A 22,222-nucleotide genomic window follows, 5' to 3' on the forward strand; every position below is an offset into this window, starting at 1 on the left:
TTTCGAGAAATATGGAGAGAAGAGCAGGGTGGGGAACAAACGAACAGAACTTCTGGAATTTTGTGACAGATTTACTAGCAAATACTTTCTAACAGATTTTAACCAAAGGCAGTTTTGTTTTCCTTTACTCCGAGACGGTAAATGTACGTGGTTGGCAGCAGCTGCATCTTTATTAACACTAAAAAGAAATGTTGGCTAACTTCAGTACCTTATGTAACAGAAGAAATAAAGAATAACCTGCATTTAAAGGACTTTTAAAATGTTTACTGATGAACTGTTTCCAAGTGTAGGAAAGAAATCTTTCCTCACAGAGAAATTCTAGTCCAAATTACTTTTAGACGTACTAACGAATTGGGGTAGATTTGTGTTTTTGCTTATTCTTTTGTCTGCTGGCAAATCAAATATTTTTTAAGACCTCTAAATAAAACAGATTCTGATGACCTTGGGAAAAACCACAAGACCTCCGTTTCAATGGTAAAAGGAAAGGCATTTTTCTGCTGTCCTTCCTTTCTCCACCACTCAATGCCAATACACCAGATGAGAAATACACCGAAAGCCCAGGGTACCCCCAAACTTGTGAAGTCTGAAAAAAAAACAAAAACTGAATATATTTCAGGCAGTATAACAAAACCCAGGCTGGGCTGGTGGTGGTGTGAACACGGGTCTTTCGGGTTACCCCAACACCCACCCCAGCTTGGCACTGCGCTCCATTTCCAGACTAAGCCGAGGGCCCGACGCCTCCCGGCGCCCGGCCGACGGAAACGGGATCCTTCGGGCTCCCGGGCAGTTTGCCTCCCGGGTGAGGACGCCGCCGGGTGCCAGGCGGGCGAGGTCTGCGGCGGGCGGACGATCCCGGGCAGAAAGCCGGCTGCCGGTCCCGGAGCGCGCTTGCGAGCCCGCCCCTGGGAATGAGCTCGGGCGCCGATTTTCCTCCCCCGAGTTCTGCATCGCTCAGGGGGCCGTAGGGGGGTTCATCCAGCATCGCTCAGCGCCCGGGCGAGGTTTCGCCACGGCTCCCACCCCGTCGGGCTCCTTTGCAGGGTCGCGGCTCGCTCGGTTTCGGCCAGAAACCGGAACGGAGGGAAAGGGGAGAAAGCAGGGAAGGTTCGGAGACACCCGCGCTCCGGGGCTGCGCCGTCCGCAGCGTTCAAAGCGGCGGGAGGATGGGACCAGAGGAGGAGCCGAGGACGGAGAGAGGGGAAAGCGAAGGAAAAAGGCTCACGCCAGTGGGGAAAAGGGAAAAGGTGAGAAGGAATGGAGTAGGAGAGGGAACCAATGGATGGGAGAGACGGAGGAAGGAGGGGGAGGGGCGGAAGCCAATGAGGGAGCCGGGACGCGAGCGAGGACGCGGCCCCGCGCCCGCTCCCCCCCGCCCCCCTCCACCTCCGGCTCCAGAGCTCGCGCCTTTCCCGGCTCCCGGGAGACGAGGGGAGGGGCGGGGCCCGGCCCAGCGTGAGGCCGGGGAGGCGTTGCGAGGTGAGGGCGGCGGGGGTGGGGGGTTTGGGGGGGGTGGGCGGGGGGGGAGGGCAGCGCGGGTGCGCGCGCGCGCGCCCCCCCGTCGAGGCCGCGCCGCCGCTCCGCCCCCGCCGGGTGTGTGGCTGCGCGCGCGCGCGCGTGCGTTCCGGCGGTGCGCGCCGGGGAGATGCTGAGGTAAAGTTCGGGAGAGAGGGAGAGAGATCCGTCAGCGTGAGGGAGCCCGAGTGGCCGCCATTACTGAACCCCGCGCGGCGGCCGGCGCCGGGGAAGGGGGGAGGGACGGGGCTGCCGCTGGTGGCGGGGAGGGAGGGCGGGTGGGTTAGGCGGCCGCGGGAGCCGTAAGGGCTCCAGGTTTCGGGGCGTGTGTGCTGGGGAGCGCCGGGGAGGTGGCCGGAGGGACGCGGCGCTCGGTGAGCGCGCCGGGGAAGAGAGGCGAGCCGAGAGTGGAGGAGGAGGAGGAGGCGGCGGCGGCGGAGCGCTGCTCCCCAGGAATGTCGCTGCCGCCGCCACCGCCGGGGCCGCTGCGGTTGAGGAGACGGAGGAGACCGACGGTGTTAGGTAGGACCTTGCGACCCCCCACCCCGCCCCCGCTCCTCTGGGCCTGCCCGCTCGCCCCCTCCCCGCCCGGGACCCTGCCGCCGCCGGCTGCCCCGCTCCGCCGCCGCCGCCGCCGGTTGTAACCAGTTCAAGGGGCTGGGGCCCCGCCGCCGCGGAGGGAACCTGGCGCCGCGCTCCGTCCTCGCAGGCGGGGCGGGAGGGGTACGGTCGGCGTGAAGGGCAGCGAGGCCGGGGGAAGCAGGGGCGCCTTCCCCACAGGTGACGGGCCGGGGTCGGCGGAGGCCTGGTGGCGGCCCGGACCGCGCCGTCCCCGCCGGCCGGCCGGCCGGCCGCTCTCTCTTCGCGGTCGTCTTCACTTGCCCTGGCCCCGGAGGGAACGTGGGGGAAAGGAAGGTTGCGGTGGCTGCGGGCTGGGTTGCCGCTAACGAGTTGCACCTGGAAGGAGGAGAGGGCGGTGGACGCCTATTCGCGGAAACACGATCTTGGTTGCAAACTTAAAAGCGCCTTTCGGGAGACTCGGCCCTTTCACTTTTCCCCCGTCCTCCCCACTCCGGTCCTGGGGGGTTCTCCTCTCCCATTGCCCCGCTGCTGTTAAAACTCGGGGTGCGGTCTGAGAAGTTGCCCCGCGCAACCAAAACACCGGATCCCGTCGGTAGACTCGGCCGGCTTGAGGCTCCGATAGTGAGTTTCCGCTGGAAGAAGAATCTTTAGAAATCTCCCCGTTCCCACTAAAGAAAAGTCTCGGGGTGGGGGCGGGGAACCGCGCGGGAGCGCGCGCGCACTTCTCCACCGAGAAACACCCCCCCTCCCTCCCTCCCTCCCGCACACCCCCCCTCGGCGATCACAGAAATGCGAGTGAGGTGGAGGCTCTGGGAAGCTTGAGCTGTAAGGTGCTCGGGAGTAAAGGCACACTGTCAGGACGGTTAGTAAAAATTCGAGAGAAAGTTGTGGGGGAGACGGTCGTAGTTGTAACCCTGCGACCGATCCAGTGTTGGGCCCGTGCTTAATATATGGGGGTTTAAATGTTTTAAAACCAGACCAAAGCAGGCAGGCAGCTGGTGTATACGCGCGTTTTAAGTTTAAATTCCCGTCGATGATTTGCTTTGCCCTTTGTGATCGGTAGGGATCGTGTCACTTAAAGAATGCCCAGCTGTAAAACAGTGAAATACTTGGCTGTGTTGACTGATCTTTGCTTATGCTGCTTTCTACAGGTGTTGGGGGCGGGGGGGGGGGGGGGTGCCTGCTCCACTTAAATCCAAAGCCAACATTCATTTGGACAGAATGAATGTTAGAGGGTGTTTATTGGCGTTGAGGATCTCATTCACTACAGGGAACATTTCTCTAAATATCCATTTAAAAAATGGTTCTTGTAACAAAAATTTCATCTAGATGCAACTATTCGGAAAAACATTTGGTTAAGTAAGGTATTGGTAAAATGTGTTTGGAAATGTTTTACTGTCAATTCCAGTGTATTTGACTTTAATATGATAAAACTGCTCTACTTTTAATGTACATACTGGCCATATAGGTAATCTACTAGACAGTTTCCAGATTAAGGTTTTTGCTTCCATTTTAAATCGCTTTCTCATTTACAGGTTTTTTTTTCCCTCTACCTATTCTTTGTAATTGACCCACGTTTCTTGTATCTATAGTAGATCAAATGAAGAGAGGAGTAAGTGTAGATGGCCAAAAACTTACATAGGCCTTGGAGTATGCATAACTAAACATACACGATTGGAAAGCTGGTTATGCCTATGAATGTAACTCAAGAAATAGCACTATTGATCTGATTGACTTAAGGCAGAAATTAGAATGACACAGATGACACTAGGTAATCAATTTGTCATGTGTAAGCTACATTTTTTAACCCACATCAGCAGGTCTTATTTTGTCATCCTTTGTACATTATAAGAGCTTTGTCACAGAATTATCATTCTTTTATCAGATTTTTAGCACCCCTTCTCCCATTTAAATTATTCTAGAAATTTAAAAAATGTATTGCAAAACTACTATCTTAATTCTGTACTTATCCTAAATGTTTTGCCCAGCCCCCCACCTTACCCCATTTCTGTTTGAAAGGCAGATTTAGTACCCTTACTCTTTTGGAGAAAATAAATTATTTTGACTTGCAAGTTAAGAGTTTTTAAGGAATAAAATATTGTTTTTTGCATTCCTTTTTTGGAATTGAAGTTGTGGTACAGGTGACAATAATAGTTTTGTAAATCACTTTTTTTAATTGAAGAAAAAATTATGTCTCATGAAGACTATACTATATTTACTCTTTCAACATTAGCAGGACTTAAGGTAAAGTGTTCCCTTAATATTCACTTCTTAAATATGAAATGGCATGATAGAGGTTTTCTTGGTAGCTACAGAATTAAGTTTTAATTGTCACGATTTCAGTTTTCATAGATATTATTTTAAGTCATCTATTTGGGCTGTAATATCCATGATTTTTTTCTTTATACATCAAGAAGTTATGCAGATACTGTAATTGACTGAAGAAGCATTTTATAGTGTTCTATTTCATTAATGTCTTATGTTCCTAAAAGATGCTTGTGAAATACATTTAAAGTACACCAGGGGGATTTAGTTTTAAAAGAACTGGGCAGCAACTTTGATAAAGTGATCCATCATTTGGCGATCTGGGTAATCAAACTATTTAAGTGAAGGTTGTTGTATGTAATTTTATCAAGCCAGGAAAAGCCATATTCGAAATTAAGGAAAATAGTTATAATGGTAATAATTTTAAAATTTTGTTTGTTGATGTTAATACTCACCCGAGAATATTTTTCCCTTGATTTTTAGATAGTGGAAGGAGAGAGGAGAGGAGAGAGAAACATTGATGTGAGAGAGACATCTTCACATTGCTTGGTTGCCTCCTGCATGTACCCCGACTTACCCTTGACGGGGAATCTAACCTAAGACTTTTAGGTCGAGGGTCGACACTCTTAACCACTGAGTCAAACCACCTAGGGCTATAATGGTAAGAATTTTAAATTCAACTTTAATTGGTGTTCTGACTGTTCATTGGACCTCTTAGGGATTTTTCCTGAGTGTCTTGAGACTTTCTCTAACAACCCACCCTCCCAGACAAAGGCAGCTTCTATTTTTGTCTGTTAAATATATGTAATTAAATGTAAGATCGCCTTTGAAAAATGAAATCAACTTCATTAAAAAAGTTGAAAGCCTCTGATTGGTTATTCATTAATTCAGACTACCTTTATTTAGCACTTACTGTGTGCCTGGCCTTTATAAATTAGAGATGGCTAGCTCAGACTTTAGTTGAAGAGGTAGTTAACTATAATTATAGGAGTAAATAGTTACAAGTACTAAGAGATGCAGAAGAAGAGGATGGAATTTGGATGTTTTAACTACAGAAGTTGAATGTAAGAGAGATAATCAACAAGGTTGGCCTTCTTTCGTTGTATTTTGGAAGTTGACTGTCCACAATACCTACAGTCAAAATAGGTTGTTAATGTTTTGCTCCTTAAATATCACTGATATTTGTCACTTGGTTAGATACTTAAGCTTTTCATTATGAAGAATTAGCGGTAGAAAGTGAATTTTCATATTTCTAGCTTCATATTAGATTTAGCCTCGTTTATGATAATCGCTGACTAATATTTTAGTAAGAAGCTGGGCACTGTAAGTGACACAAGGAAATATTAACTATCGCTACCTTAAAAGAGCTTATAGCTTTGTTGGGGAGTTAGACAATTTAGGAATAGTTAGATGCCAGTTCAAGGCAGAGTAAAAAACCATATATAAGGCAGTACATACTGATTTAAAAATCGGCGTTAAGGAATTTAGATAAAGGAGATAGATAACATTTGGAAGTTCCGTAGGATTGGGATAAGTGAGAGAAAAAAGACATGTAAGTAGATTAGAGACACTGGACCAAAACACAGGAAAGTACAGGGTAGATTGGCAGGTGAGGAGAAAATATAAGGTTAAAATGTAAGAGCATCAATTTGTGCCTTTATGAGTCAAATTGAGAGATTTGGGGGAAAGTATTAACACAAGGTTAATAGAAGGCATGATTGAGAAGTAAATAATGCTTGCATTACTATATTCACTTTGCTATATTTGGCATTGTTAAATAGCCTAGGAAAAACTACCTTGGCTTATATAGTGTAGTTTTATTGTTTTCCTGTTGATCCAAAATTTTATGTTTCTTTTTATACTTACCTTTTCAGAGCCAAGATAATACCTTTTGTTTACTTATTTATTTTTTATTTTGGTTGACTAGAGACTAGTGGAAAATTAACATTCCAATGATCTGGGGAATTCAAAGGTCCAAATGTCTGTTCTTTATTAACTAAGAATATAACCCTTTGGATGTTTCTTTTGAGAATTAAATCAAATGGTCTCTTAAATAATTTTCTAGAGTTAAGAGCTTCATTTCATTTCTGTATTTTCATTTGTCTTCAGACATACTGTTACCTGAAAGTCAAGTGATACCATCATTTATTGCTAAAACCAATGAGTTTTTCATAAAGAAACACTGACTTATTTGTCTTTATTTCTTAACATCTAGCAGCTAATCACCAAACTCTCTTTGTCTCGGTTTGCTCGTTTCAGTTCTGTGATAGTTCAGGAGCTTTAAAGTCTCCAGTATTGGTCCATCTCTTGTGTTTTGTGCCCCACCAAATCTAATTTTGCGTTCCACTTCCAGACTATAAAATGTCTTCTTATTGCTTATTACAAGGTCTAATTCCTTTTTGCTTTAAAGACCCTTTATAGTTAGATCTTCAGAAATAAAAAAAAAAAGCCTCTTATTTTTCAAAATGGCAACTGTGCTCTACCACTCTACCCTAATCACACACCTGGAATTACTTCTGTTTTAAATCCAAATTTTAAAGTATTGTGAATGGCTTTTTTTGCACTATGACTCCAGAGTAAAATAGTTGTAACACACTGTATGGAACACAAAACCTAAAATATTTGCTGTCTGGTCTTATATAAAAAAAGTTTTCAAAGCCCTGAGCTATTCCAATTTGTGCTAATCTTTCATTTATTTGAATTCCCATTGCATTTATCATTTCCATGGTATAGCACATTGCCTTTGTTTCCACAGCTATGGTACCATAAAGCTGCTTAAAATTAGTGTGGAAAGTGCTTTTGAGCCTTAAAAAAAAAAAAATCCACATTTCCTTGTTAGTCTATACCCCTTCCTGAGATTCTTACTTGACCTCTTAATGTTTCCATCATTAAGAAAATTGTTAAACCTTACCTAATGTAGTTTGTATAATGAAAATAATGGTTTCCCTCCTCTACAGCATTGCAGTACTGAATATCAGATTACATCCTTTCCCCTGTGTCTCAGTCCTCCAAAGTGAGGAGAAAGGACTGAGACCCTGGAAGGGAGGTGAGCATGTTCATAGCACTGGTTTAGTGGGCTTCTCTATACATACCTTTGTACTCTCAAAACCTCTGACACGAAGCTAAGCAGATAGTAGCTAAGCCCAGTAAATACCTAATGAGTTGTTTACATAGGTTGATAAAAATGAAATGACCTTTGGTTCTCCTGTTTTCACCACAGAATACGGAAATGGTCTAGGAAGAGTTTAGAATTAACATTTACATCTCGGTGACGTGACATGTTAGAAGAAAGTATTGATTAAATAATAGGGAAGGCAGTTAATGTGTTTGGGAATGGTTTAGGTCATTGGTTTTCACATAATTTTGTTAAGGGAAACTTTGCATGTAATAAATACTTGAAATGTTAAAAGATAAAAATGGGTAAAAGCAGAATTACCTTTGGTGAGTAGGGCTTGGGGAGCTTCCAGGGGACTGCCTATTTGGACCCTCATATTTGGAAATACTTCTATTGAGCTTCAGGGCTTACTGTTTATAAACCCATAATTTGTGTTAATGAGCAGCCTATAGTTCTTGGAAAAAAAACCTATACTTTTTATAAGAATATTCTGCTGTGGTAGATTTTATAGGCCCATAGCAGTATGTGATTTTTTTTTTTTTAAATTGTGACTATAAATGTGCCTGGTGGTTTAGGATCTAAGGCTGAAGATTGATTCATTTAATCATCAAGTATTTGAGCACCTGCTGTGTGTCAGGCACTGTTCTGGGTGTTAGGAATAAGGTTAGAAAACACAACAGAGAATCTTCCTCTTACAGTTTAATCCTAAATCCTACCAAGATATGCTTCCAGGTTATTTAGTTACTACATAAATTGGTGAAATTTTTAATAGATTTTCTTTTCAATTCATCTGATTGTAATCTTGTCTAAAGACTAATTCATAGGAATGGTGATTTTTTAAAGGGTTCCTTTCAACCTTAAGATTGTGTGCTTATATATAGGATTATATTATAGAATAGGATTGACTCTCCTACAGGTATTACATTGTTTAATTACTTAGCTATCCTATATAATAAAAGCCTAATATGCAAATTGACCAAACATTGGAACAGCCAGTCGCTGTGATGTGCACTGATCACCAGGGGCAGATGCTCAATGCAGGAGCTGCTCCCTGGTGGTCAGTGTGCTCCCACAGGGGGAGCGCCACTGAGCCAGAAGCCAGGCTCACGGCTGGCAAGCGCAGCAGCGGTGGTGGGAGCCTCTCCTGCCTCCGCTGCAGGCAGGCGGTAAGGAGTGAGGGGTCCCAGACTGTGAGAGCCCCGGACTGCTAACTGCCGGCTTAGGCCCAATCTCTGGGGGGATCAGGCCTAAGCCAGCAGGCGGACATCCCCCAAGGGGTCCTGGATTATGAGAGGATGCAGGCCAGGCTGAGGGACCCCATAGTGTATGAATTTCATGCACCGGGCCTCTAGTCTTATATATGTTAAAATGTTTTTTTTTTCATTTTGTTTTCTAATTTTTCACAACACTAATTTGTCAATGAACATTAAGAAAAATAACAGTATAATGGTATAATACCGTGTTCATCTTTCAGTACCAGTTGACGTTTTTATTCTTAAACTATTCTAGATAAGTTTACCTGAGATTGTGGGATATATGGGTTTGGGTCTTTCTTCTCTTTTGAATATCTGTTTATATAAGGGATATTTTATATATTTGACTTAAAGAAGATGGAGTGTGTAATTAAAATTTTCTTTCTGTGTAATTAGGTCGTGAAAATGTAATTTCCTATAATAAATATTTGTGATTTTAAAAATGTTTGTGTCAAAAATAAAAATTAGATGGTTGTTCTGGCTGAATATATTGTTATAGATCATAGTCTTCATTCTAGTGGTCTAATTTTTTACTACATTTTTGGGACCTTAAAATATGTGTATATCCCTTCCACAAATACCTTTAGAAAACCTTTTAGATTGATAAATTACAGCACTTCTTTTTATTTTAACCCTTTGCACTCGCTTGCATTTTTCTCGATTTCTTTATTCTACTCGGGATTTAATTTTTTAAATACCCCAGATTTTACAAAGCACGGCAGTAGAATAAAAAACTGGAGTTTCTTTTCATACAAACTTACTTCTTTGGATTTTTTTATATTTCAAATTATTGACACATTCAATACAATTCGACATACGAGCTGCTACCGATGCTAACGGTGTCGAGTCATACTCGACATCCGAGTGCAAAAGGTTAATATTTATTAGGACTCATACATTTATTGAGTAGTTGCTATGTGAGAGACACTGTTCTAGGCTCTTGGGATATATTGATGAAATAAAGTGGGATGGGGAAAGAGATAAAGTTAATGAGAAGTAATAAAGAGATAAGTTGTATAGTATGTTAGGAGATAAGGAGTTAAGCAAGGGGGATTTTGGTGGAGGGTTTTGGGAAAAGTAAGTGCAACAACACGAACATGCTTAACATGTCAAAGAACAGTTCAGTATTCCTTATTGTGACTGGAGCAGAATGAGAGTGGGGCAAATAGAATGAGAGTAGGTCAGTGAGAAAGAGGGTTGGAGAAGGCAGATATAGTTGAAAGGACTTGTTTTTCACTTTTAGGAGCCACTGGAGAGTTTGAGCAGAAGAATGGGAAGCTCTGACTTATGGCTGCTCTGATAATGAATAAACTAGGGAAGGGGGTGGGCAGAAACCAGGTAAATTAGTTTAGAAGCCTTGGAATAATCTAGGACCAGAGATGATGGTCATTGTATAGCAGTAAAGGTAATGAGAAGTGATAGATTCTGGCTATATTTTGGAGAGCCAGTAGGAATTTCTTGGTACTATGTTAACTTCAACATTTAAAATATTTTTGAAATTACACTTTTTATTAATGAATGCAACAGTTTTGTGGAAAGGTACAAACAAAATTTTAGTTTAAACCAAAATTACTAAGAATATTTTTTCAGTTTCTTCAATTCCTGTAGAACCTTTTTTTTTTTTTTGTAGAAAGCCACTTCATGTTATTAAAACTCCATTAAAAGGGGCATGTTATGTTTGAATGGCTTAGTAAAAATATCTTAGAAAACTAAGTTGTAGAGATAGCTTCATTTCAGCAGACAATTGTAGGACAGTTTTACTTAAATTTTTTATTGTCTTAATTTCTGTAAGGATAGTTAAACTTTTCCTTGAAATAAGTTTATCTAAAGGCAAAATGAGAAACTGCATTGCAAAATATTAAAAGCTAGTAACAGTGTTTTACTAATGCTTAAAGATTGGTCATCAAGAGACTGCTACTTTTGTCTCAGTTTCTTCATGAGTAAAAATAAGCAATGATGCTAGAAGTTATAAGACAATGAGAACAAGTTATATTAAAGTTACATTAAATGTAGAAAGAAATGAATATATTGACATAAATATTACCATTAGATATATTTAAAAGGAATTTTCAAAATAAACATCCAGCATGTAGACATTGGCCATTAGTTTATTAGTGGAGAGCACAAAAAAACAATGGATTCTTTCTTTCTTAAGCACAGAAGAAAAACTACCTTGGCTAGGCAGTGGAGAGCAATTTTGACTTGGATGTTGAAAGCCAGGGGATAATTCATGTATTTATAATTCAGGTGTTTGAAATTAAATGCCTTCATAACCTATTAGAGCCAACCTCATGAAAGCTTGCTTTCTCTCATGAGGTGGTAATAACATACTCACCTAAACAAATGGCAAAATATTCTTGAGGGCAGGGTGATGGCAATTTTTTTTCTGGTTGAGGGTTTTTCAAACATTTTTAAAATCTGAAAACACTTTTAAACTAAAGCTTCTGAGTTAAGTAAACCTGTAAATCAGATTTTAAAAAAGCACTACTCTGTTGAGAGATTTGAAAAGATAGCAACTTTATTTGCCCAATATTATTCTTTCCTACCTCTAGGTGAAAGAATTTTTCTACCACAGTTCGAAAATCACTATATGGTGATTCATGACATAAGCTTTGAAGCTGACTTAACAGCAGGTAGCCTGCCCAATAGCATTGTTAGAAAGAAGGACATAGATGTTACTTACCGTATGTAATTGGTAGTTTGTTGTAAATTTGCTGTGAAAACCATAAATGTCACACAAACCTAACATTTCTAATTTAAACTTCAATATTCATGATTCAAAAACTACTGCTGTCAAATTAATTGGAGTATGTTAAAGCTTCAGTATTAAAATTTATCCTCAATATATAGAGTTTTATTTCTCTATTATATAAAAAACCTTCCAGTTTTCAGTAACCAATGACAGGGTGATGACTTCATGACTCCACTTACCTTCATTTAATTTTAAGGCCCTTTTGTTTCTGAGTTTTTTAAAATACATTTTGTGATAGTGTTTTGTTTCTGCTCTCATACTCTATAACTTAAGATACTAAAGTATCTCAGTATTTTGAGGATTATTTTATAGGAGAGCAGAAATGAAGTTTAATGTGTTTGGATAAGCATGAGAAATATTAATAAAGGTATGACTGGCAAGGATTTGATTTATAGTTGAAAAACTACAATACTCGGGTCCATATGACATTGCATTGTTAACTTCTCTGTTAATAACTATCTCTTAAACTGTGGAAGGCAGGGGACTGTCTTTGAATTGCTCTTCGTTTTCAGAATAGATACTTGTTTAATAAAGGACTTATGTATTCTAGTGTTTGTACTGTTTAACATAAAAATTCAAAGTAATCACTAGATGTTTTCTTTTGATGTACATTTTTAAAGTATGTTGTCTGCATTTTTTTGTTATTCTAACAAGGAAAAACACACCTCATATTCTACGTTTTTATTTCCCCCCCCTTGATTGTTAGCTATAGAATCATTGTGTTGTTATCACAAACTAATTTTCCTTTTTATCATAGATTAAGATTTTTAAACAATTTTAACTAAAACCAAAAAACAAGTTAATGGGATTGGATAGCTCTGTCCTAATCTCTTTTACTTTCAATTATTGTGTAATCTGCTGCCAGATAAATATTTCTAAGTCACAAGTCTGATCACATCATTTTTATAAACCTTTAACAGCCTCCCAGGTTCTAAGAATCAAATAAGGAAACCAAACTAATATTTATTAAGCACCATTTGTTTGCTAAGCACTTAATATTTGAGAAAATTTTTTTTCTTAAATTTATATAGATAATGTGGCCCCATTTTATAGATGGGGGAACTATGTCTCAAGAGGGTTAGGGCTTTACTGTTATAAACTAGGAGATAATAGTCCTACTAGAAATCAGTTCTACTTGATGTTTTCTACTTCTTGCTCCTTCAACATAGTCATATTTTATTTATTACAAAAGTGAACCTAATAAACATTTTGTTTGAATATCACATGGCTGATGCTTTTAAAATTAATATTTAGTTGAAGCTAATAGGATAAACTTTTAAACACAAGAATAAGACTGAAATTTTATTTTTAAATATTTTGCCTGAAATGTTAGTAAAAAATTTAAGTTATAAGGACAGTTTCTCTTTACCATTAGTTGATAGTATAGCAAATATTCAGTATAATCTGAATAGATATTTACTTGAAATTGAGGTCAGTGGAGAAGCCAGCTGTTGGGAACCAGGTGGTAGCTTTTTCCTTAATTTTTTTCTTCATCTTCTTTATATTTGGTTTAGCAGGGTTATTCTGTATGTTGGTGGGCATAACTGAATATTTTCCCTATCTTGTAAAATTTTGATGTGGTAGAAATGATATATTGCTTTTATTTTTAAATATATTTCTACCGATTTCAGAGAGGAAAAGAGAGGGAGAGAGAGAAGAGAGGGAGGGAGGGGGAGAGAGAGAGACACACATCAATGATGAGAGAGTTTCATTGATTGGCTGCCTCCTGCATGCCCCACTCTGGGGATCGAGCCCACAACCTGGGCATGTTCCCTGACTGGGAATCAGACTGTGACCTCCTGGTTCATAGGTCGATGCTCAACCACTGAGCCACGCCTGGCCTGTATTGCTTTTGATTCAACCTCAAAAGAATTTGAAGAATCTCCAAATAAAATTTTATAAGAGACTGATTCATTGCTTCCACATAAGTAACCTAAGTTAAATTACATGGAATTTTTTAAAGTTATTTAATGTTGCTGGTATATAAGATACTTTTTATATTTTTATTGATTTCAGAGAGGAAGGGAGAGGAAGAAAGAGATAGAAACATCAATGATGAGAATCATTGATCAGCTGCCTCCTGCACACCTCCTACTGGGGATCCAGCTGGCAACCTGGGCATATGCCCTTGACTGGAATCTAACCCGGGACCCTTCAGTCCACTGGCCAACGCTCTATCCACTGAGCCAAACTGGCTAGGGCTATAAGATATTTCTAAAAGATTGTCCTGAATATATAATAAAATTCTTTAGCTTGGTGCTGCTCAAAATGTGGTGCACTTTGTAACTACTCTGCGAGGAAATATATGCAGAAACCAAGAACATTTAGAAACAATTTGACAATTTTATGTCTCTTGAATCTAATAAGAAATTGGGGCTTAGATTTTTAAATTTTTTTATTTATTTTACAGAAGTGGGCTTGTAGATAAATAAAAATTAGTTCTTCACCTTAATTTGAGAAACGTATCTAGTTAAATAATGTCATTATTTGCACTAACGGTCCATTTATTTCTATTTCACCTTGTAAGTATTTGAATATCTTAACCCTTTGCACTTGCTTGCTTTTTTCTCAATTCCTTTATTCTACTCGGGATTTAATTTTTTAAATACCCCAGATTTTACAAAGCGCAGCAGTAGAATAAAAAACTGGTTTCTTTTCATACAAACTTATTTATTTGGATTTTTTTATATTTCAAATTATTGATACATTCAAAGAGTATAAAAAGAGCTGCTTACCGATGCTAACGGTGTCGAGTCACACTCGACATCCGAGTGCAAAAGCTTAATTGTCTTTGGGCATAATATTTTATAGATTTCACAGTGTGCTAAAACTTCTTAAATTTTTTTCATTCTAAAATCTTACTAATAAATTCATATGAAATTTCATTTTAAGGAACAAGATTAGAAAGCAGGTTGTTTTTAAAGGTTGTGAGGGAGTTTTTAAAGCAGCTAGTATAATTTAGTTATCACCAAATATAGCCTCCAGTCATAGAAGGTAGGAAAATTGAGGGGAAGGGAAAGGACTAGTTGTTTCCTTAAACTCATAGAAAAGAGTAGAGACAGAATGCTCATTTGGTTAATAAGGGCTTATTTTAAAACTTGTGAGATATTAAATCTTGTATTAGTTTAAATTTTAGTTGTTAAAATTGCCTTAAATTTTGAAGTCATTTCACATTTATAACAATAAATCATAGACATTTTTATGGTGATATTTTAAAATACATGTAACATTGTTAACATGCGTGGTGCTTTGTTATGAATATCTTTAATATGTATATAATTTAATGTATGTGATTCACGATTAAGATTTGTTCTTTTTCTCCTCTCTCTAGGCAGATGATCTATTTGAAGATCTTGAAGACCTTTGCACAAAAATGAGGGAAATACAAAGAACCAAATATAGTTCTGAAATTCAGGATCTATATTTTGAGATGATTTTTTATTTTCAGAATGAGAAGTATATCTGGTTATCTTCATGAATGTAGAGACATGAGAAGAAAGTTATGATGGCAAAAAACAAAGAGCCGCGCCCCCCATCCTATACTATCAGTGTAGTTGGACTCTCTGGGACTGAAAAAGACAAAGGTAACTGTGGAGTTGGAAAGTCTTGTTTGTGCAATAGATTTGTACGCTCAAAAGCAGATGAATATTATCCAGAGCATACTTCTGTGCTCAGCACCATTGACTTTGGAGGACGAGTAGTAAACAATGATCACTTTTTGTACTGGGGTGACATAACACTAAATGGTGAAGATGGAGTAGAATGCAAAATTCATGTCATTGAACAAACAGAATTCATTGATGACCAGACTTTCTTGCCTCATCGGAGTACAAATTTACAACCGTATATAAAACGTGCAGCTGCTTCTAAATTGCAGTCAGCCGAAAAACTAATGTACATTTGCACTGATCAACTAGGCTTGGAGCAAGACTTTGAACAGAAGCAAATGCCTGAAGGGAAGCTCAATGTAGATGGATTTTTATTGTGCATTGACGTAAGTCAAGGATGCAATAGGAAGTTTGATGATCAACTTAAATTTGTGAATAACCTTTTTGTCCAACTATCAAAATCAAAAAAGCCTGTAATAATAGCAGCAACTAAATGTGATGAATGCGTGGATCACTATCTTAGAGAAGTTCAGGCATTTGCTTCAAACAAAAAGAACCTTCTTGTAGTGGAAACATCAGCACGATTGAATGTCAACATTGAAACATGTTTCACTGCACTGGTACAAATGTTGGATAAAACTCGTGGCAAACCTAAAATTATTCCTTATCTGGATGCTTTTAAAACACAGAGACAACTTGTTGTCACAGCAACAGATAAGTTTGAAAAACTTGTGCAGACTGTGAGAGATTATCATGCAACTTGGAAAACTGTTAGTAATAAATTAAAAAATCATCCTGATTATGAAGAATATATCAATTTAGAGGGAACAAAAAAGGCCCGAAATACTTTCTCAAAACATATAGAACAACTTAAACAAGAACATATAAGAAAAAGGAGAGAAGAATATATAAATACCTTACCAAGAGCTTTTAACACTCTTTTGCCAAATCTAGAAGAGATTGAACATTTGAATTGGTCAGAAGCTTTGAAATTAATGGAGAAGAGAGCAGATTTTCAGTTATGTTTTGTGGTGCTAGAAAAAACACCTTGGGATGAAACTGACCATATAGACAAAATTAATGATAGGCGAATCCCATTTGACCTCCTGAGCACTTTAGAAGCTGAAAAAGTCTATCAGAACCATGTACAACATCTAATATCAGAGAAAAGGAGGGTAGAAATGAAGGAAAAATTCAAAAAGACTTTGGAAAAAATTCAGTTCATTTCACCTGGACAGCCATGGGAGGAAGTCATGTGCTTTGTTATGGAGGATGAAGCCTTCAAGTATATTACAGAGGCTGACAGCAAAGAGGTGTATAGTAGGCATCAGCGAGAAATAGTTGAAAAAGCCAAAGAAGAGTTTCAGGAAATGCTTTTTGAGCATTCAGAACTTTTTTATGATTTAGATCTTAATGCAACACCTAGTTCAGATAAAATGAGTGAAATTCATACAGTTTTGAGTGAAGAACCTAGATATAAAGCTTTACAGAAACTTGCACCTGATAGGGAGTCTCTTCTACTTAAGCATATAGGGTTTGTTTATCATCCCACTAAAGAAACATGTCTTAGTGGCCAAAATTGTATGGACATTAAAGTAGAGCAGTTACTTGCCAGTAGTCTTTTGCAGTTAGATCATGGTCGCTTAAGATTGTATCATGATAGTACCAATATAGATAAAGTTAACCTTTTTATTTTAGGGAAGGATGGCCTTGCCCAAGAACTAGCAAATGAGATAAGGACACAATCCACTGATGATGAGTATGCCTTAGATGGAAAAATTTATGAACTTGATCTTCGACCAGTTGATGCCAATTCGCCTTACTTTTTAAGTCAGTTATGGACTGCCGCCTTTAAACCACATGGGTGCTTCTGTGTATTTAATTCCATCGAGTCATTGAATTTTATTGGGGAATTTATTGGAAAAATAAGAACTGAAGCTTCTCAGATCAGAAAAGATAAATATATGGCTAATCTTCCATTTACGTTAATTCTGGCTAATCAGAGAGATTCTATTAGTAAGAATCTACCAATTCTCAGGCATCAAGGGCAACAGTTGGCAAACAAGTTACAATGTCCTTTTGTAGATGTACCTGCTGGTACATATCCTCGGAAGTTTAATGAAACCCAAATAAAGCAAGCTCTAAGAGGAGTATTAGAATCAGTTAAACACAATTTAGATGTGGTGAGCCCAGTTCCCACCAATAAGGATGTATCAGAAGCTGACTTGAGAATTGTTATGTGTGCCATGTGTGGTGATCCATTTAGTGTGGATCTTATTCTTTCACCCTTCCTTGATTCTCATTCATGCAGCGCTGCTCAAGCTGGACAGAATAATTCCCTAATGCTTGACAAAATCATTGGTGAAAAAAGGAGGCGAATACAGATCACAATATTATCATATCATTCCTCAATTGGAGTAAGGAAAGATGAACTTGTTCATGGATATATATTAGTTTATTCTGCCAAACGGAAAGCATCAATGGGAATGCTCCGAGCATTTCTATCAGAAGTTCAGGATACCATTCCTGTACAACTGGTGGCAGTTACTGACAGCCAAGCAGATTTTTTTGAAAATGAGGCCATCAAAGAGTTAATGACTGAAGGAGAACACATTGCAACTGAGATCACTGCTAAATTTACAGCATTGTATTCTTTATCTCAGTATCATCGGCAAACCGAGGTCTTTACTCTGTTTTTCAGTGATGTCCTAGAGAAAAAAAATATGATAGAAAATTCCTATTTATCTGATAATACAAGGGAATCAACCCATCAAAGTGAGGATGTTTTTCTACCATCTCCCAGAGATTGTTTTCCCTATAACAACTATCCTGATTCAGATGATGATACAGAAGCACCGCCTCCTTATAGTCCAATTGGGGATGATGTACAGTTGCTTCCAACACCTAGTGACCGTTCCAGATACAGATTAGATTTGGAAGGAAATGAATATCCTATTCATAGCACCCCCAACTGTCATGACCATGAACGCAACCATAAAGTGCCTCCACCTATTAAACCTAAACCAGTTGTACCTAAGACTAATGTGAAGAAACTGGATCCAAACCTCTTAAAAACAATAGAAGCTGGTATTGGCAAAAATCCAAGAAAACAGACTTCCCGGGTGCCTTTGGCACATCCTGAAGATATGGATCCTTCAGATAACTATGCGGAACCCATTGATACAATTTTCAAACAGAAGGGCTGTTCTGATGAGATATATGTTGTCCCAGATGATAGCCAGAATCGCATTATTAAAATTCGAAATTCATTTGTAAATAACACCCAAGGAGATGAAGAAAATGGATTTTCTGATAGAACCTCAAAAAGTCATGGGGAACGGAGGCCTTCAAAATACAAATATAAATCTAAAACTCTGTTTAGTAAAGCCAAGTCATACTATCGACGAACACATTCAGATGCAAGTGATGACGAGGCTTTCACTACTTCTAAAACAAAAAGAAAAGGAAGACATCGTGGAAGTGAAGAAGATCCACTTCTTTCTCCTGTTGAAACTTGGAAAGGTGGTATTGATAATCCTGCAATCACTTCAGACCAGGAATTAGATGATAAGAAAATGAAGAAGAAAATCCACAAAGTAAAAGAAGATAAAAAGGTAAATTTAATTTATGACCACTAATGTTTATAAAGATTCTTGTTTTTACCTTTAACACAATTTTTTTTTCTTCAATTTAATGGATTTGACATCAGTGAGAAAGTAAGCTGCCTTATGTTGTTCAATACATAAAATTATCAGCTCTTTAAAATTTTCAGAATATTTTGTGAGGGCAATTTTTTTTTTACTGATTATATTGAATTTCACTTATTTGTGCTTTATTGTCTTTGAGTAATTTTATTTCATATTCAGCATGGAAATTCTGGGTGAATATATTCTCTGTAAAAACCCAGATATAAAGTGACTTTGTTTTTTGTTTTTTCTGTATTGTAAGCATCCATTTGTCTGTTTTTCCCTTCTGAACTATCAGTTTTGCAATATTAATTTGATATACCTATCTTACTCAAGCATATTAACAGTACAATAAAACTAATAATTTGTAGTCTTTTAAATTTATTAACTTTTTAGGCAACTTTTTTGTGGATAGTGGTATACAGCCTACAGACTTGCAGAAAGGTTTCTTAAATTTGAATTGTATAATTCTGTTCAAATAGCAAGTTTTAGTCTGTTATATTTTAAATAGTTACTAATTTATTTGATGGTATTAAGTTTGTTAGAAACCTAAATATGTATGCTATTAAAGTTGTATTTAATAATTTTTATTTTTATTAGATCTTTCTCACAGTAGTATTTAAGCACCGTTATTTCTAATGCTATCTGACATGAGTGTACATAAATTTTTATCCAAGGTTTTTATGGTTTTCAGATAGTATTCAATAGATTTTTATACTACATATTGGTAATTTCTTCATCCAGTAAATCCATAGTCTTAATATTTAATTTACAGCAGCCAACTACTATTTATTAAACCCAATTAAAGATACAGGTATTTTGAGTAACCTTATCCTAGATAGATTACCTACATATAGTAATTGCTTCCCTATAGTTGGTAGCCTCCATTTTATTTTCTAAGTTTAAGCTGCAATATTTTAAAATTTATCATTGTTTTTCAGATTAGACATGTAAACGGTAAGGCTCATTTAGATCTATAACACAAACTCAACTCACAACACTCTACTAACTAAATATCTCTGGCATCTTTTCACAGTCACCCTATTATCACTAGTCCTCACTACATATTTTATCACTGCCAAAAGACTTCAGTATTTTTCTTTTAATTTGCTTATATTATTATAACTACTGAATACTTATTAACAAAAATAAGCATACACAATCTTTCCATTTCAAATTGTTTATATTTTTGTGTTATTTTTCCTTTTTTTAAAAATCCTCACCTCAGGATATTTTTTCCATTGAATTTTTTGAGAGAGAATGGAGTGGAGTGGGGGAGAGAGAGAAAGAGAGAAACATTACTGTGAGAGAGGCACATTGATTGTTTGCCTCCCTCACTCACTCTGTCTGAGGCCAGGGATCGAACCCTCGACCCTTCATTCTGCAGCCTGACACTCTAACCACCAAGCAAAACCAGCCAGGGCTATTTTATTATTTTTGATCACAAGTCTGCTTAATTGTTTTAATAACTATTTATTTAAATATTTTCATATTCTTTTTTATTCATTCCACACTTTATTTTTACTTAAAAAATTTAATGTTGACATTATTGCAAGTGTCCCCCTTTTTCCCTGGAATCCTTTGCCCACCTCCATCCACCCCTATCTCCCCCTTCCTTGACCTTCACCAAACTATTGTTTGTGCCCATAGGATATGCATATATGTTCTTTAGCTAATCCCTTCACCTTTATCCAGTTACCCCCACTTCTCACCCCTTAGGTACTGGCCAGTCTGTTCCATGTATCCATTGCTTCCAGTTCCATTTTGTTTATTAGTTTCTTTTGTTTATTAGATTCCACATATGAGAATATATGCTATTTGTCTTTCTCTAACTGGCTTATTTTGCTTAGCATAATACTCTCCAGATCCATCCATGCTGTTGCAAAGGGTAAAAGTTCCTCTTTTTTTACAGTGGCATAATATTCCATTGTGAAAATGTACCATAGCTTTTTTATCCACTTACCTGCTGATGGGCACTTGGGCTGTTTCCAGATCTTGGATATTTATAAACTAGCGGCCCAGTGCACAGATTTGTGCACCGGTTGGTGTCCCTCGGCCTGGCCTGCGCCCTCTCACTGTCCGGGACCCCTCGGGAGATGTCAGAGAGCCTGTTTAGGCCTGATCCCTGCAGGCCAGCCCGAGGGACCCCACCAGTGCACGAATCTGTGCACTAGGCCTCGAGTATGCATATAAGATTTTTTGTTAATCTCTTCCCATCCTCCCCCTTGCCCCCTTCCCTCTGAGATCAGTCTGTTTCATGTTTCCATGCCTGTGGTTTCTGCTCCTGAGTTGAGCATCTGCCCCCTTGTGGTCAGTGCACATCATAGCTACCAGATGGTCAGCCAGTCGTCCAGTCGCTTAGGCTTTTATATATATAGATAATGCTGCTGTGAATAAAGGGGTACATATATTGTTTCTGATTGGTGTTTCGAGATTCTTAGGATATATTCCCAGAAATGGGATCGTTGGGTTAAAGGCAGTTCCATTTTAAATTTTTTGAGGAAACGCCATACTGTTTTTCACAGTGGCTGTATCAGTCTGCATTCCCACCAATAATGCTCAAGGGTTCTCTTTTCTCCACATCTTCCCCAGCACTTGTTTGTTGTTTTATTGTTAGTATTCATTCTGACAGGTGTGAGGTGATACATCATTGTAGTTTTTATTTGCATCTCTCTAATGATTAGTGATCTTGAACATTTTTTCAGATGTCTATTGGCCATCCATGTGTCATCTTCTTTGGAGAAGTGTCTACTAGGTACCGGTTAATAATGCAGATTTTAATCAAAGAAAACACGATAATTTCAAGAGAAACATCAAAAGTGCTTTATTCAAAGTAATGTCCATCGCTAGCTACACATTTCCCCATCTTTCAGGTAATTTGTGGATACCATCCCAATAGAACTTTTCAGAGACCCAATTTTCCACTTCTTCGTATGTTTTGAAGTGCTGCTCAGAAAGTGCATGTGCCATCAATCAGAACAAGTGGTAATCTGAAGGAGTAAGGTCTGGTGAATACAGCGGGTGGGTTAATACTTCCCAGGCAAGATCTTTTAACGTGTCTTTAACTGGTTTTGAAGTGTGTGATAGTGCATCATCATGAAACAAGATTACTTTGCCATGTCTTCTAGAACATTCTGGTCATTTTACAATCAAAGCCTGGTTCAAATTGATTATTTGTTGTCGGTAGTGATCAGTATTAATTGTTTCACCTGGTTTTAGAAGCTCATAATATACCACACCTTCCTGATCCCACCAAACGCAGAGCATAGTCTTCTTTGGCCTTGCAGTCGATGTTGACCTGGATCAACCCATGATTTTGTGCATTTGGGATTCTCAGAATAAATCAACTTTTCATCACCAACAGTTCGATGCAAAAAAGACTTTCGTGCCATTGAAGCAACATTTTACTGATGACTTTTTGGTTTTCCATTTGTCTTTCATTCAGTTGA

At 38.7% G+C, this 22,222-nt stretch overlaps 1 protein-coding gene across 3 annotated transcripts in view; it reads left to right on the forward strand.

Annotated features, from left to right (window-relative positions):
* The first annotated feature begins 1,808 nt into the window (after positions 1 to 1,808).
* The window catches only part of ARHGAP5 (Rho GTPase activating protein 5), a 77,502-nt gene continuing 57,088 nt past the window's right edge, over positions 1,809 to 22,222 (forward strand). For 2 of the 3 annotated variants that reach the window (XM_054716521.1, XM_054716522.1), the window contains exons 1-2: positions 1,809 to 2,034; positions 14,811 to 18,701. In XM_054716521.1, coding sequence (XP_054572496.1) covers positions 14,982 to 18,701 — 3,720 coding nt within the window. In that variant the 5' untranslated portion in view covers positions 1,809 to 2,034; positions 14,811 to 14,981. Of the gene's footprint in view, positions 2,035 to 14,810; positions 18,702 to 22,222 lie in introns of those variants that run through there. The other variant, XM_054716523.1, reaches the window with a different exon arrangement.

The sequence above is a fragment of the Eptesicus fuscus genome, chromosome 5 (assembly GCF_027574615.1).
Source record: "Eptesicus fuscus isolate TK198812 chromosome 5, DD_ASM_mEF_20220401, whole genome shotgun sequence".
NCBI classification, from domain to species: Eukaryota; Metazoa; Chordata; class Mammalia; order Chiroptera; family Vespertilionidae; genus Eptesicus; species Eptesicus fuscus.